Here is a 17,295-nt window from a genome sequence, read left to right on the forward strand (position 1 = left end):
GGCAGGGGCGCGGGGGTGGGGAGCAGCTATAATGGAAGGAGCCGTAAATCTTCAGAATGATTCTGAAATCTTTACTGTGAAAGGTAGACTTTCCAAGAATCCTGAAAGCTTGACTTATGAATTCAGTCTCATGAAAGCAAATAAAACATGGGCCTAAGAGGATGGCACTTTTTTTTTTAATTACGGGAAGAAAAGTAAATAGGTCACACTTATTTTGGTTGCCTTCAAATATCTTAGGACAGAGGCAATATCTGGCCTAATAATGAGAAGCAATAATAAACATCATAAATGTTAGGTCTATTTAGAAGACCTCCATCAGGTAGCCTTCCTGCAAATCACCCCCAAGGAAGAGAGAAGCTTTTCCGTGCCAGAAGGGGCTAAGCCCTGCAAGATCACGCTGCTGCAGCCAGTGTCCGCAGAGAGAAGGTGCAGGGGCCTGCTTCCCAGAGCACGGGAAGGGATGGAAACAGCCGACAGCCCCCTCAGTCTCTCTCATTAAAAAGCAACATATACCTAGGGCACACTCACCAAGGTGTTTTTTTACTAGCGGTCTGGGCTGCCCAGCTCATCTGCTTGCAACCATAATGCTCTTCAATGCACTCACTGAAAATACAGGTTTATGCCCTGGCATATTCTGACTCTGCAGTTCTGGGGTACGGGCAGAGTGGGAACCTGCATTTTTAATCGGTACTCCAGGAGATTCTGAGAAACCTGGTGCCCAGGCAATACTTTGAGGACCATTGGCTTAACCCGATATTTCTCAAACTGGTGTCACTGGATGCATTCTTAAGAGTGCCACAAAGAGGGGCACCTGGGTGGCTCAGTTGGTTGAGTGTCCAACTTCAGCTCAGGTCATGATCTCACGGTCCGTGAGTTCGAGCCCCACGTTGGGCTCTGTGCTGTCAGTTCAGAGCTTGGAGCCTGCTTCAGATTCTGTGTCTCCCTCTCTCTCTGTCCCTCCCCTACGCACATTCTGTCTCTCTCTGTCTCTCAAAACATGAATAAACGTTAAAAGAAAAAAAAAACCCCACAGACTTACTTAAAAAAAAAAAAAAAAAGAGTGCCACAAAGAGAATTTCGTGGTTTTTATTTTGATAATCCTTCAAATGTTAAGAACATTCTGGATCACCTGGATGATAATTTTATAACCAAACACTACCAGAAGACTTCCACTGAAGTGTTTACATTCAGATTGTACTTTTAACTTTGTCTCAGGCTAGGAAGTCTTTATTTAGATCTAGACCTGATTTGAATGTCCAAGCCAGAGTGAAGCCCAAATGATATCCTGTCATTAGCTCAGGAAGGGCATAGAGGAATGAAAGGAGCAGATTTTGACAAGTAACATCAACATATTGCATTTGAAGGGTCTATGGGATGTCCAGCCAACAGTGGGGAAATGGGCATAGAGCTGAGCAGAATTCCCCAAAGCCAGAGATCTGCAAGGTGGGGCACCTAAGGCAGTGGCTGAAACCCTGTATAGGAGACAGCAAGGAAATGAGGGACGAGGAAAGACAGGGACAGAATTCAGAGGCAAGACAGAGGAGCTGGAAGGAAGGTGGCAAAAAAGATCGGAAAAGAGGTCAGAGAGTAAGAAATGGAACAGGAAGGGGACACATCAGGGAGATAAGGGAGAAAAAAGTTCTGAGAAGGAGAGAACAATGTTCATTAGAGTGGGTATTGTCCCGGATTTTACTGTTACAGGAAGTAAGTTACGAGGCAGTCTGTACAATGTGATAGCGCTCGGGCAGTAACACATTGTATGTGCCCGAAAACTTCAAGAAAATTTCTGAAAGGAACAGGAATGGCAAAATCAAACTAAAACCTATGATTATCTCTGAGAATTAGATCAGGATGGTGGAGTAGGGGACTGTAACTTTTATTTTGCACCATTTTGTGCAGCTTAAATGTCTTATTATGAATATACACTACTTTCTCTCTAGTGTTTTCAAGACTCGCCAGCCATATGATATTAGATTACCAGAGAGGACAAAAAAAAAAAAAGATGAGCTCAAAAGAGGCCATTTTCGGGGCAAGAAGGTGTCACTGGTGACCTTCATCAGGATGGTTACAGGTAGAAACGTGAAAGCTGGCTGCCATAGTCTATAAAGCACTGCTTCTCAAGCTCTGCCATGCCTAGGAATTACTATAGGATCTTGTCAAAATGCAGATTCTGATTCTGTAGGTCTGGGACGGAGTGACACTGCTAACATGCTCTCACAGAAGCCCCACATGACTGGTCCAAAAACCATACTCTTGAGCGGCAAGGTAAAGAAATCAGAATGTAGGGAGTGAAAGTAAGTATCTAGAGACCACTAATTCCCAAAAATGTGTTCCCAGAAGATGAACCATGAGGAACACTGATTAAAAAAAAAAAAAAAAAAANGTATTCGTGTTTTATTAAGAATCTCTGTATTGGCTTTTCACTCAGATGCTCCTAACAGTCAGGGTTAACTTGCGGCAGTGAAAACTTACCTATGCTCTCAGATTCTGATGTTCCTCACAGACCTTCCTGGAAGGTGTGGGAGAGCAGAATTATAGGGCAGCAGAAGTTCAGGGGTGCAGAGGGGAAGGGAACTAGAATACGACGAACTGCATTTTGTCTCCAGTGCAATAGCACTAGAGGCCTCTGAAGGGTGAAAAGCTGCAAAAATAGACCCTTTCAGGGCACGTGCACCAGTAAACCCTGAAACTCCTCGACAGTACCTATTATGATGCCATCAGGTATCTGCCAAACCTTATTCTAAGTATTTCTGGACCTTTCTGCAACTTAGCTCAGCATCCGCAGCATGGCTCCAAAGCCAGGGAGATGAGCATGCTGTGAATACTTGAACTTGAATGCATTTATATTGCCCGAGGCTTCAGTGGGCAAGAGAAGGAAACCACAGAAGCTGACCTGACTTTACTGCTGACAGAGTCCTGCTTGACATGCGCACAATCCTACTGTCCACTGACAGTGATTAAGAACCGCTGTGGGATGCTGGGCAGCACCTGCTGAGATGGGGCAGGTGAGATGAGGAGGACCCTCAGAGCTCAAATAACATGCTGGCAGCACTGAGTCATCCGGCCAAGACCTCTGGTGCTTGGCTGCCCCCAGAACGGCCTTTTAGACTCTCTTTATAGATAATGCAGCTGAGCAGTAAGTTTCAGAGGGAGACTGGATTTCAAAGGACCCCTCGGGGCAGAGAGCAGAGGTTATTCACCCTGGCATGCCCGAATCATTTGAAAAGACTGCCACTCTTTTCTCTCTAACATCTAAACCTGGCAGCAGAGGGTCCAACTGATATGGGGCAACTTGCACAGAGATTCAAATGATACCAGAATTGGCTCAGAAGCCTTTGCATTCACAGCTGCGGTTGTCCATCGCCTTAGCTCTTCATGAGATGTCTGGCCACTCAGTCGGTTCCACCTGTCCTACTCATCTCTCAGATTTACTAGGGAGAGAAATGGGCCTGCACAATTCTATTTTCTCCTTATTAGTCACCCGATTAATTTGCTTCTGAGAATATATATACTTGAACAGCACTGCACACATGGTGACTATTTCAGGAACGCTAGTTAGGGGATAAAATGGAAACATGAGTCCTGTAAAATACAGTGATAGGAACTCAGGCCTAGCCAGATTCAAGCTCCACCACTTCAGGACCGAAAGGGATGGAACACGGTTTGTGCTTACACTATTTCTCAGGGCTCCCTGCAAGTTGCAGGGTCCGTCCCCATCACGGTCAGAGTGGTAGGAAAAGAATCCAAATTGGTTTCAATATTCACCCAACAAACACACTGCCACTGTTAAATCTGCCATCAAATACCCTCACCAATGCACACACTAAATACACTTTAAACTCTCACTTAAGAGTTATTTGGGAAATCAAAAGTCAATCACATATATGATACCTCTATATGATGCCATGTGTCTAAGCCACCAGCAAACATGCAGCAGGCTTATCTTTTTATTACATCCCTCTAGATTCCCCTGTTCCAATGTGTTCCCCTGCTCCAATTTTAAAGAATTTAGAAGCAATCTTTCAATCTATAATAGGAAAGATTTTGCCCTTTATTTTTATATGAAGCACTTTAATTGCTACCAAGATGACTAAAGTTAGCATATATACAGGAAGGAGGATGTACTCTTGAAATCATTTACCCCAGAAGGCAAAATACTCCTAAAGAAGCAACAAGCAAAAGAGATGGATGGGAGGGGACTTTGAATAGTGCTGTGCTTTTAGGGTTTGTTTTAAAGTTCTACCTGGGTGTTCTCCACCCAGGAGCTGGAGAGAGGTTCCCTCCCTTCCCTCAACGTAGCCCGTGAACTAGACTGCACAGGGCCTAATTTATTCACTGACCCCTTGATTCCTTTCCTGAATTCTATAATACAACTGCAGTCAGGTGTAGTAGATGATTTGGGAAGAAGAGTACGTGAAGAGTGCTACACGTTCTTCACGTACAACGTCTGTAAGATAAAACAACGACTTCCATTTACCCATTTGAAGACTTCAACTCAGGATTTCTCACAGGAAAATTATAATGGCCAAATTACAATCATTCTGAATTATAAGTGAATTTAAGAATCAACTTAGGTCTTGTTTGAAGAACAAGGGAAATTCTGGAAATAACGTTGGTCTCTGTCTTTCCTGACTAGTTCGGACATAGAAACCTGAATCAAGGTCCAAATGCCTTGTTCCCTGGGTTAGAGCTGAGATCCGCCAGGGACTATTTAAGAAACAATTTTAGGGGGCGAATGAATGTGCTGATGGTGGGTTGACAGAGCCACTCTCCATCACTGAGGGGTGGGAGATTGGAAATGAGCCTTGACAATTACAAAAAATCCACCCCTTCCCAAACGAGGAAGGAAATTCAACCCCGCGATGAAAGCAAGGACGCATACCCTCCATTCAGGAGATCTAGGCTCGTACACAAAAGTGCTCATCACCTGGGACTCAGGGGTTGAGCCAGTGCAGCGCTGCCCCTGGAGCACGTGCCTCTCACCCAAGTCCCAGCTGGAAAGCCCACTGTCCCCGGCACGTCTTCCCCCTCGTCCCCTGGTTGTTCTCTGGTCAACTGGTCGACCAGCCAGGCCAGGTTGAGTACCTTTCCCGTGCTGAGTACCTGAGAGCACCCATGGGAAGAACACTACTGCGCAGACAAGTCGCTTCAAGGAGGAAAGCGGTCACTTTACCTTGTTGCTTACTGAGGAACAGCAGAGGGGGCGCGACGCCGGGACCCCGTGGCTCGGGGCNGGGCGCCGGGCTCCTCCCGGATGGCGTCCAGAACGCCGGGCTTCATCGGGGGCGAGTCCTGCTCCCGCTTGGGGCTCTCCTCCGAGGCGGAGGACGCATCGCACGACTCGATGATGAGCTCGCTGTCCAGCTCGGCCTCGCGCTCCTCCCTTAGGATGCTGTACTGGATGGACGGCGAGGCGGGGGGGGGCGGCGGGNCCCCGATTCGGCGCTGCTGGCCTCGTGGTCTAGGGGGCTGGGGATGGCTGGCAGCCCGGACCTGGCCTTGGCTTCGGGCCTGCTGGCCACCTGGCCCACCGGCCGTGGGCTCTCCGCCGTTTCATAGGATAAACCCTTTGCTTCTTTAATGGCAGTGATCAGCTCATCCTCGGAGATGCTGCATTTCCCCTGGGATTCTGCGGCAGATGGTTCTGTCGTCCCACAAAGCGAGAAAGAGCCAGAGAGGCACACACACAGACAGACAGATGGACACAGAGAGAAGAAATAAAACAAAATTTCATTAGGGTAGATGTTTTCTTGTTGCCGGAGAAACACATTTATCTCATTAGCACAAAAATAGTCTGTTTCCAGGGCTATGCTGAAAAGGCAGGCCACCTGAAGGAGAAGGCTAATTACTGTTATGGCCCAATTAATCAGTGCTTTACATACCTATGTATCTTAATCTAGCTACTTTAAAACAATGACAAAGCAATTTCTTAGCAACAGCGCCTGGGTTGGCTTTTCTCTTTCAACGTGGCAAACATTCTGGAAAGCATGGTTTTAATTTCTGATACACTGTCTCAGGGGAGTTTTCCAAGTTCACGGATTTCATCAGGTAACGTGCTGCATATAACTCTCTAATGTGGCCCACCAATATCAACAAATCTGAACATCATCCATTACGCCTTGTCCACTGCTTTACATGTTCCCGCCTTCAGTGAGACAAAGAAAGCTTTCTCTCCATTCTGGATCCGTACATACAATGACTTCTGAGCTTTACATATCCCCTAAGAATCAATACTTTTACTCATTTTTGGTGAAAAGTGTAACCAATTGGACAATATAAGAGAAAGTTTTTGCCAGTTCTACCATGCAGGCTGTGAGGATTGCAGCACAATGCCCCCTGGGCTTCTAATGGATGGAGGAGCCCACTATCATTCTTTTTCCTCTCCTCCCCTCCTCTTGAGAAGAACAAAACCTGAGAATCACCCCCAGTCCCCTGGGTGAATGCCTGCCTTCTGCCTGATGTTTATCCAGATGGCCTAGAAACTTCACCAGCAATCTTGCTGATATTTCTCTCCCTTAGAGGAGACTACCTGGGATCACCATGACAACAGTTTTCAGGAGCTTGGTTTTTCCCTTGCCATATAGCAGGTCTTTATTTCAGACTATCCCAGACAGTGGCCCTTTTATAAGCAAGAAATACTAGGCATTTCTCCAAAGCTTTGAGGCCACTGATTTGGGAGGGTGGTGAGGAGAGCACACTATGGCTAGGTTAATCTGTTGCTTTAGGACTGTGGGAGAACCTCAATGGACAAAACATTTTAGATTTGTCTAATTCTTTATAGAGCAGAATTGATTTTATCCTTTAACCTGACAGCATTCTTACATCTATTATATGTTGGGCTTTCTTATACGGCATTGGCGGTGGGGGGTGGGGGGTGGGGGGCTCAGCCTGTTAAATGTCTGATTTTGGCTCAGGTCATGATCTCATAGTTTGTGAATTTGAGCCCCATATGGGGCTCTGTGCTCATAGCTCGGAGCCTGGAGCCTGCTTAGAATTCTGTCTCCCTCTCTCTCTGCCCTTCCTCTGTATTCTCAAGTGCTTTCTCTCTCTCTCTAAAATAAACATTAAAAAAAATTCATAGGCATTTAGGATACATTAATGAATGAAATCGGTAACAAAATTTCTGCTTTTATTTTAGTGAGAAAACGCAGTGCATCAATTATATATAATAAATGAGTAAAGTATATAGTATATAAGAAGATGTTGAGTGCTGTGAAAAAAAGTAGAAGAGGGTGAAGGGATCAGGAGTGCTGGGATGGGGTGGGGATGAATCTGCAATTTTAAATAGGATAGTCAAGATAGACGTCATTGAGAAGGTAACCTATATTCAACATTCAAGGAGGTAAGAGAGTGGAAGATATTTATCACTTCCTGATAATTATCAGGAAGATAATTAGAGGAAAAAGCATGCCAAACAAAGGGAACAGATAGTGCAAAGGCCCGGAGGTAGGAGCTGTGATGATTTCTAGGTATCACAAGGAAGCCCAAAGGGTCGGACCAAAGTCACCACTGCATGTACACCATTCCTAGGAAACCATGATACAGGCAGGCAGGGCCTGGGGCTCAGGAGGCTACAAGTGGCCCTGCAAGGCAGCCTGCCCTGTGTGCAAGCCCGCCCGGTGCTGCGTGGCTCAGGATACTGGCTAGTGTCTACTCATCTTCCATAGCTAGAAGCCCTGGGTGGCTTTGTATTTGTTTACGTGATGATTTCATTAATGTCTGTCTCTTTACCCTCCCCTGCTTTCTCTGACCCCAGACTGAAAGCACCAGGAGCAAAGGGCAACTGGCATCTTTTTATTCCTGGTCATATCTCTAGCCCCTAGTGCAATATCTGGCAGACAGGAGGTCCTCAATAAAGCAGAGCTGATGTGAGGACTAGCTCACATCTTTTGGACAGTGGTTCTTAATCACATGTATGGCTCAGAATTGCCCTCAGAAATTCTAACTTAGTAGAAATAAATCTGGAGGGGCCTAACCATCTGCATTTTGTATCTCCAAGGGTAATTCTTTTTTTTTTTTTTTTAATTTTTTTTAATTTTTGAGAGAGAGGGAACATAAGTGAGGGGACTCATGGGGGTGGGGAGAGAATCACGCAGACTCCACACTGTCAGCACAAAGCCAGACGTAGGGCTCGAACCCATGAACCGTGAGATCATGACCTGAGCCAAAATCAAAAGTCAGACACTGAGTCACCAGGTGCCCCACTCCAAGGGTAATTCTAAAGTCACCTCCAGTTAGGGTTGGCAGATTGAGCAAATAAAAATACAGGACATCCAGTCATATTTGAATCTCTACTAAACTTTGAATTTGTTAAGTGTAAGGATATCTTATGCAATATGAGTGTTTTATTTGGCAACCCTATCTCAGCTGCAAATCAGTGAGGTACGGAGGTCAGAAAAGGCTCAAGGTTGCTGCTTTATTTAGTCAAGAATAGGATGGTATCAGACAGTGGCGGGGTGTGAGGTGAAAGGGCCTAATGCGTTTCATCTTGGGCAGGTGAAGGTACGACCCTGAAAAAGATCCATCCTTATTATGAGTTAAAAGCATCTCAGTAGAAATTATAGATGTTATCCTTTGTTCTTAATAGGAACCGAAAGTTTGACAGAGTGCTAAGAGGAATCAGGGAAAAAAACTAAAATGAAATAGAAGTGTTTGTACCCTAACTTTAAAAATTTATGGGCATCTAGCTAAGATATTGGTAATTATGTGTCACAATTGACCCAGCAAATCTAGAAAGAATCAACAACAATAACTGAACAGATTATAAAAACTGAGAAGGTTAGAATTGCCCTGCCCAGGGAGATGTGTTTGCTGCTGCTGCTAATTATGACAATATAATTTAGAATGATAAAAGGAAAGGTGAATATGGGCCAGTTTACCAAGTCACAGATGCCACCGTCCAATGGTGAATGATGCTGCCATTCAGATCTCCCCTGTGTCCCTGGCTCATTCTTCACTCATCATCCAGAGGGATCATTTGAAAACACACATCTGATTCTGCCACTCTTCCCTTCCTTCTCCCCAGTCTGGCCACATTGACCTTGCAGTTGCTCCTTGAACACACAAAACATTCCCAGCTCCAGGCCTGGCACCTCTTCCTCAGGTGTCTTCATGGCTTGCTCCTTCCCTACCTCATTTCAGGTCTCTGCTCAGAGCCATCAGCAAGAAGACTTTCCTCACAACTACTCCATCACCTTCTTATACTATATCTTGCTTTATTGTTCTTCATTACCATTATAAATACCTAATATTATATCACACATTTATTTACTTGTATGTAAGTCTTTCCAACTAGAATATAGGTTCCATGCAGGCAGAAAGCTTGTTAGGTTTCAGCATTGTATCCTCAGTGGTGATGGGACAATGCCTGGCCTGCAGTAAATGGTCAACACATACTCATTAAGTGAATGGATGACTGAATGAGTGATATCACTTCCCAGATTAAAACCCTCCAGCAGTTTCCCAATGCATTTGGAACAAAATCCAAATTCTTCATCCTAGCATGTGAATCCCTGAACGATCTGGGCCCTGCCCCCCTCTCCAACTCTGATCTATGCCATACTTTTCCTCTGTCCCTGTAAAAGTTAATAAAGGGAAACCTTGCTAACAACTTGACAGGCTAGCAGGGGGTGCTATTCCACTCAGTGTCCATTATAGGAAGAACTGTCAATTGCAGACTCCAACAGAAGAACCATCAACAGGCCCCAAGAGAAAAAGATGTACATTGACTCTTCTAGAAGAAGCTGTTTACCCCTGCAACTCAGTCAATGAGAAACCGTCTCTGAACTCTTGCTTTTCTCCAGTGGACTTTCATTCAGAACAACCCCTCCCAGCTTCCTTGGTCTTATCCATAAAATAATGTTCTTGGCCTTTGTTGCACTTGCCTATGGTTTTACCATAGATAGCATGTCCTGAATTGTAATGCTCTGCCCTTCCTGAATAAACCAATGTTTTCTGGCAAAATAGCTATTTTTAAGGTTAACAGTTCTTTGCATCATCTTTCGGCTCCTAAACAATACAGCCTGGGGGCCTGTGCACTTGCTATCCTCTGTACCTGGGGTCCCCATTTAACCCCTTCCTTTGAACTGTAAGCTCCTTCTCCTCATTCAGATCTCCGATCACATGTCACCTCCTCAGAGAGGCCACCCTTAACCCCTTCATGCCCAACACTCTCTCACTACTTATTATAATCAGACTCTGTGGAATTTCAGATGCTGTGAAATTGGTTTACTTTTTATTGCTTATTTTTTGCTAAAGGAAGCTGGGGTGGTTTAACACTGACCTCTCAATTTCTGTCCTTTCTGAGGCTAACACCTTGAAGAACATCCATGACCTCCATAAGCTACTCTTAGGTACCGTGTCAAAAACAATGTGGTGCCAGTAGGCCAACGGTCTGGTGTGTTGCAGGGCAATTAGTACATGTTCCTAGAATGCTTCACTTGTATTCATGACTGGTCTTTGCTGAGAAGGCATTTCCCATATGTAAGCTGTAAGAATTTTTGCTTCTGTGCCTCAGAATATATTATTTAACATGATGAAAATAGCTCAGTACTTTGGAGAAACTTACAAAATGGAATAATTTATTGGAAGTGAAGGAAATATATTAGACTCCTCGCTTAAGCTTCAGGGCGTGTGGCTAAAATTGTTCTAAATGAGAATTTCTCCTGATTCAGAATTTGCATAATTAGAAGTATTAGAATTGTACAGATAATTAGAATTATTATTAATAATAATTAGAATCATTATTATGAGAGTGTCACATGCCTGGAGTGCCAGGGGCTCATAAGATGGGGAGGGAGTTATGGTAACCTTTTAGGATAAAAAGAACAAGGAGAAAGGCCTCAGGGACAAGCTACTTCCTCCTATCTTTCCTGTTAGGTTTATTCTTATCTGTTGGACTCCGGTGTTATGATGTGAGGTGTGTGTGGAGAGAGGAGCTGAACGTGGGACAGGACTGTGTACTGGGTCTGGGGACTTTCTCTTTCTTCAATAAGCTTTGCTTAGAATATTTATTTGGAACAACTGAAGAGAAAACCATTGCCCTAATTCCATGCTCTCAAGTGGACAACCCAAGGTCATAAAACCCCAAGATCACGTCGGCCAGACCTGTCTTTGTCTTATCTTGAAGTTTCTCTAAAATCCCATTGGCCTATGGCCACTCAAAGAAAAACAGAAGGAAATTCCTTAAAAAATTCATAAACCCTACATCATATCAGATCTTTCTCATCAGCTCCGTAAACTGTAGTTTTTACATGACAGGTGCCATGTAAATGGACCTGTATTGCTGGGGCATTTCACTCTTCATGAAGACGGGCTGAAGCTCTTCTAAACTGATCACCAGGCAAGCCTGGAGCTTGAGAAAACACAGCAAATAATATAGCCTACATCTTCCAAGCATCAGTATCTTTAAGTCATTGGATAACAGAAGGGTTTGACGATGCATTGTCACAAAGACCACAAGGAGGCTTTGAGACTCAGATATGTCCCTACCTCGTGCTGTAATCTGGGACAAGTCACATCTAATTCACTTGGAGCCTCAGTTTCCTTATTTGTCGTCACTACCCAAATCTCAATTTATACTGCATGGAAATTCACTGTGGCCTCACACCTCCATGTCCTTGAGTCTTCTCAGACTGGAAGGCCACCCCTCCCCTTCACCTGTTTATTTCCTCCTGCTCCGTTCACCTGGGGAGCTGCTGGACTCCAGTGTTCCACAGCATGCTATGTTTCCCTCTCTCAGAACACAAACCACACTAGGCAGATGGCATAAACTGGGTTTTTGTTTTTTCAGTTCTAGCCTCACCGGTGCCTAGCAGAGTGCCCGGCCAAAAGAAAGTATGTTTGTTGAGTGAATGAATGAATTTGAAAATCAGGGAGGTGATGCAGTGGACCTTTAAAACCCTTCAACCCTATAGTTGAATAAGTCTGAGCTCAGGTTGGGGAAGGAGAAGAACTGATGCTAAAACTTTAGGGAAACAGGGCAGGAGGGACTTCCGTGAAGTCCCCTCTAACACTTGGACTTACTGCATTATCAGGATTTAGAGCAATTACTCCTAATAGGCCTTGAATCTGTTTTAAGACTTCAGTAAAAGCTCTTTCGCCTGACATACTGCAAATCATTTTTTTTTTATCAGAAAGGTTTGTAAATCGCTTTTGATTGGGCAAGAATGCCAGCCACCAGAGGCAGGGGAATATCCAAAGACATCTTATGGTCCTCTCCATCCTGATAGCTCGTGAACATTACAGAGAGATGGAGATCCAGAGGCTCCACTTTTGCTACCTGGGATGAGCTTCCCAGGGTGGTGTGGGGACGTGCCTGCTACCACACTAGCCTTTCACCCGGGGGGTAGGAGACCCCTTTGTGTTTGAGAGGATATACTGAGTACGGGTTAACACCCAGCCTTAGGTCACAGGAGGAGAATGTTCAAGTTGAAAAAGATCATAAGTTTAGTGAATTTGGAACTTTTTTACTCTAATCAAATAAATCCTATAAGTTTAAGAAATAACATTATATGCAGCACTTCAACAAAGTAGAAAGACCAAAATGACCCTGCTGAGATTGAAGGGAGGTGAAGACTATCCTTTTTTTTTTAGGTTTCCTCTCACTGTTCACATCCCCCTAAAGACCCTAAAGTCCACCCCAGGCCTCCTTCATTGTACAGACCTGGAGCTGGGACGAGGAATGTGAAATGCCCTGTCCCAGGTGGCTCAGCTGGTCTGCGGAGAACAGCTAAGGTGCTCTCTCTGTGATGCCTCCAGGTGACCGGGAAGTCCAGCTGTAAGGCTAACCTAGAGGCAGGCAGCACCTCCCTCTCTGCTCTGAATAGTGAAGCCACATGAGGATTTTCATGTTTCAGTGCGTCATCTTCACTTCTCTCCTCAAATGAGGAAAGAAACAGTTTATAAGGCAAATCTGATAGGACTTTAAGGAAAATCCCAGATCTCAACCTTTGTACCATGGACAGAAGACTGAACAAGTTGAACACTAGGGCGCCTGGGTGGCTCAGTCGGTTAAGCGTCCAACTCTTGATTTGAGCTTGGGTCACGATCTTATAGTCTGTGATATTGGACCCCATGTTGGGCTCTGGGCTGACAAGGTGGAGTCTGCTTGGGATTCTCTCTCTGCCTCTCCCACTTCCCTCAAAATAAATAAATATTTTTTTAAAAAGACTGAAAAAGTTGCATGTTAATTAAATTAGTTAAACTGAGACTTAAAGGGACCCTATAGTAAAATATTTTGAATTCAGATTTACATCCCTTTAAAATTCAGGTTTCCAAATCCTGGGGTTTCCCAAGGCAAGGAACCCTAGCTCCCTTACCTGTTCCAGAAGATGGGGGAGTGACAGATCCTGGGCTGTCATCTTCAGGCTCTGAGACGGTGACTGTGGGGACTGTATCAGGACTTGGTTTCAGACAGATATCTTGCTTCTCGGGGGACTTCTCTTGGGTTGCAGTTTCAACAGAAGGTTCGATCTCAGTCAGCGTGATTTTGATGGGGGCAGTGATCAGAGGAGCACTGTGCTGTTCTTCAGAGAGATCATCTATATAAGGTGCAAATGTTGATTCTTCAAATAAATGGTCCTTGAGGATTTTTCCCTCCACAGGAGCTGGTTTCTCCGGTTCACGGGCTTCTTCAGCTTTTGTTGAGATTTCAGTGTCCTTATTCTTAAAGTCCAAGCCTTTCTCTTCCAAGCTGGAGTGACACTGCTCCTGAAACTTTACTTCCTCTGGCCTGGTTATGTCAATGTATTTATAGGCTTCTGCTTTCATCTGGTCTAGGGGGTCTGCTAAGATCTTGTTCACTTCAGTGGACTCTGCAGGAGTCATCTCTATTCCAGAATCAGAACTAAATAAGCTACGAGGCTCTGTCCCAGGCACATCCGTTAAGGAGGGCCCCGGGGTACTCAACTCCTCAGGGCTCTCTGAAGTGGTGACATGGCCGTTTTCCTTCTGAAGAATTCCAGTGAAATATGTAGAATCCTCCCGAGGTGGGTAACAGATGTTGGAAATCAGAGATGTGTAACACGATCCTTCCCCATCCTTGGATGCTGTTGAAAAGGTACGATCCGTGGCACTGGAGACATCTGCCGCACCTATGAAGCAAAACAAGCAGCAGACAGGGAGTGGGTGTCCGGCTTCAGTTCTCTCTCCTGCCTAACCCATCACCCACCCCGTCCTGTGGAGACACGGCATCCTTTCTCCTGAAGCCCCTGGAGTCCCCTCAGGTGCATTTTCCTTGTCTCCCTCACAGCCCACAGCGCTGCTGTTTTCCCCGCAGCAGAGCACACGGCTTCACAGAAGCTGCCACACCCAGAGATGCTGGGGACAGATCCCGGACGACTAGAAAGCTGATTTTCAACATCTGCTATCTCAATATACAGTGACTTGGTCCTTCTTGGCCTTTTTTGTATCTCATGTGTTAATGACTCTAAATAGAGCTGGAAATGTACACTGATTTGAGTTTGTAAATCCAACAATGGGATAGCCAAGTGGGGAGAGGGGGTGTTCTCTCAGGGACTCAGAGAGCTGGGAAAGGCCGCTGGCCTGGCCCGTTCAGTCAGGGACACCTGCTCCACTTGGATTCATGCTGTCCCTTCTCTTTTTAAAGGTCTTCAGAGACAGGGACTCCCAGGTTTCCAATGGCCTCATCTCAAAGTGGTATCGTCTTAATAAGCGCTTCCCTATTTCTTCAGTTTTTCCCTCATTTTGTTTCCTTCCTTATTCACCCACCTACTGCCCATTTTCTACCTCCCAGTGATATTCAAAATGACCCATGGGAATTTCTTGGTTCCACTGGAAGTGCTAAGAACAAAGCAAATTTCTAAAGTTTGACTCACTGCAATGTTTTTACCTGGCCTTCATGCTCATAAACCAGCCCAAAACTTCACTAATAGCAAGCAGCAGAGGGGAATTCTCTGTAATTTTTCTTTGCTGTAAAATGCTNGGGGGGGCGGAACCTAACATTTATTGAGGCCTTATCATGTGTTAAGCAGTGAGATTTTAGCTAATTCTCACAACTCTTTTATAAACTAAGCCCCACACTCCCAACACATCACACACATACACACGCACAAATACATACTAAGCCCTTAGGACACACTTGAAGAATATGCCAGGGCACCAACTCATAAAAACAAAAAAAGAAGTAGCAGTGATAGAATTATACCAATAGCTAATATCTGACCACTTGCTATGCATCAGAGAGAGTTCTAAGCTTTTAATTAACATTGACTTATTTAATCATCAAAGTACTCCTAGAAGATAGGTACTATCATTAGCTACATTTTATAGACGAGGAAACAGAGGAACAGAGGGGCCACATAACTCACCTAAGATCTCACAAGGAGAAGGTGGCCCAGCCAGGATTCAAATCCATTAAGTCTCAAAGTCAAGAAACATCCCCTAATACCCTTTTTACCACCTTAAATCAGTTTGTAAAGTTTTCTTTAAAGTACTTTTGAGCCAGTTTTATTACAAATAAACTTGACTTTTGTCTTTTCCTAGCTTCCTCCTTGGTTGCTTAAGCCACTGCTAGTCTATGGGGAAAGGAAAAACACACGCCTCTACACCTCCTGCCTCTGCGCCTGCCATTTTCCTTCCTTGGTGCTCTCTTCCCCCAGACACCTGCTTACCTGACCCCTTCACCACCAAGTCTGCTCAGTGTCACCTTCTTAAGGAAGATGGCCCTGGCCACTCTGTCTCAAATTGCAACCGGCCCTCTAGTCCCTACTCCCTGGCGATCTTGTGCCTTCCTACCCATCTACCTTTTCTTTTTCCCCTAACACTTGTTTCCTTCTAAAATAGCACTCAATTAATCTATTTATTCATTACCTATCTATTGATTGTTGAAGTATGCTCTATGAGAGCAGGAATCTTTGAATACTTGATTCACTAAGGCAGTCCAACACCTAGAAGACAGCCTGGCACATAGTAAGTACTCAATAAATACTTGCAAAATAAAAGAAGGTAATCTGAAGTTTATTTAAAAAAATTTTTTTTAATGTTTTATTTATTTCTGAGAGAGAGACAGCGTGAGCAGGGGAGGGTCAGAGAGAGGGGAAGACACAGAATCTGAAACAGGCTCCAGGCTCTGAGCTGGCAGTCAGCACAGAGCCTGACGCGGGGCTCGAACCCACGAACCATGAGATCATGACCTGAGCTGAAGTCGGACGCTTAACCGACTGAGCCACCCAGGCGCCCCGGTAATCTGAAGTTTAGAATAAAACACAAATAACAGAATTGTGTGAGAAGACAGGTTCGAAGATTCCCCAAAGTTGCAAATGAACCTCTATTGAGCAAGTGGCTAAATTTTGTGAACAACAGGTCAGTTCAAATTTGTATATTTCAACGAAGCTTCTAATTGTACTTCCTTTACCCATGGCAACCCCTTTTTTTAAGGTTAGATGAGAAAAAAAAAAAAGCTCAATAACAGAAGGAATAATGGTAATGATGGACTTTATTACCAAAGCATACATGATCGAAGGAGAAACTGCTCAAGTTAAATCCATATATGCACACATACCTCTATCCTGAAGTATTTTAATGTTGTTTTTGTTTTTTGTTTTTTTTTTTATTTTATTTCTAGGAGAGAGAGAGAGACAGCATGAGCAGATGAGGGTCAGAGAGAGATGCAGTCACAGACTGAAACAGACTGCAGGCTCTGAGCTGGCAGTCAGCACAGAGCCCGACGCGGGGCTCGAACCCACAAACCGCGAGATCATGACCTAAGCGAAAGTCGGACGCTTAACCAACTGAGCCACCCAGGCGCCCCAATCCTGAAGTATTTTAAAAGCTTCTTTCATTATATGGGCTCAGCCTACATGCAAACCTCAACAGAGGCAGGGAAATCAATCCTGAGGTATTTCACTACAGACATCCGGATCTGGGGATTCTCTACCACAATTCTCTGGAAGCACTTCCAAGTGTTAGTAAGTAATTGTTCACCAGAAATTAGGAGGGTCTTGCCCATGAATATAATCAGTGTGGAGGTGTGGGCCATGGGGACGAGGATGCTCCCTGGAGAATATGCAGTATGTGGTCTCCAGGGCTGTGGCACAGTCACTGTCACTGAACTCCCACTTGACACTGCCACTGCAGGGGCCACCTCAGGGCTCCTGGCCCGTAACACATACACCTGGCATGTTGCCCCAGTCTCCTGCCATCAGGTATCGTATTACACACAACTGTCAACTGCTCAGCCACTGGCCCCAGGGCTCTGGCCTGTCTCACTGGAGAATCTTTAACTCTGCAGGCTGGCATTTGAGATGAGGTGAAGGCCACACGGCCTCACTCACA

General features: G+C 44.8%; 1 protein-coding gene across 1 annotated transcript; it reads right to left on the reverse strand.

Moving 5' to 3' along the window:
* Positions 1-5,384: 5,384 nt before the first annotated feature.
* LOC144235593 (reticulon-1-like) lies at positions 5,385-16,999 on the reverse strand. Its single transcript, XM_077769160.1, has 4 exons — positions 16,821-16,999; positions 14,171-14,319; positions 13,320-14,093; positions 5,385-5,644 (listed from the first exon to the last, which is right to left on the reverse strand). Exons 1-4 carry the CDS (start codon positions 16,997-16,999, stop codon positions 5,385-5,387), a joined length of 1,362 nt encoding a protein of 453 aa, XP_077625286.1.
* Positions 17,000-17,295: the final 296 nt, after the last annotated feature.

This window comes from Crocuta crocuta, unplaced genomic scaffold, assembly GCF_008692635.1.
Source record: "Crocuta crocuta isolate KB4526 unplaced genomic scaffold, BGI_CrCroc_1.0 scaffold10, whole genome shotgun sequence".
Taxonomy (NCBI): domain Eukaryota; kingdom Metazoa; phylum Chordata; class Mammalia; order Carnivora; family Hyaenidae; genus Crocuta; species Crocuta crocuta.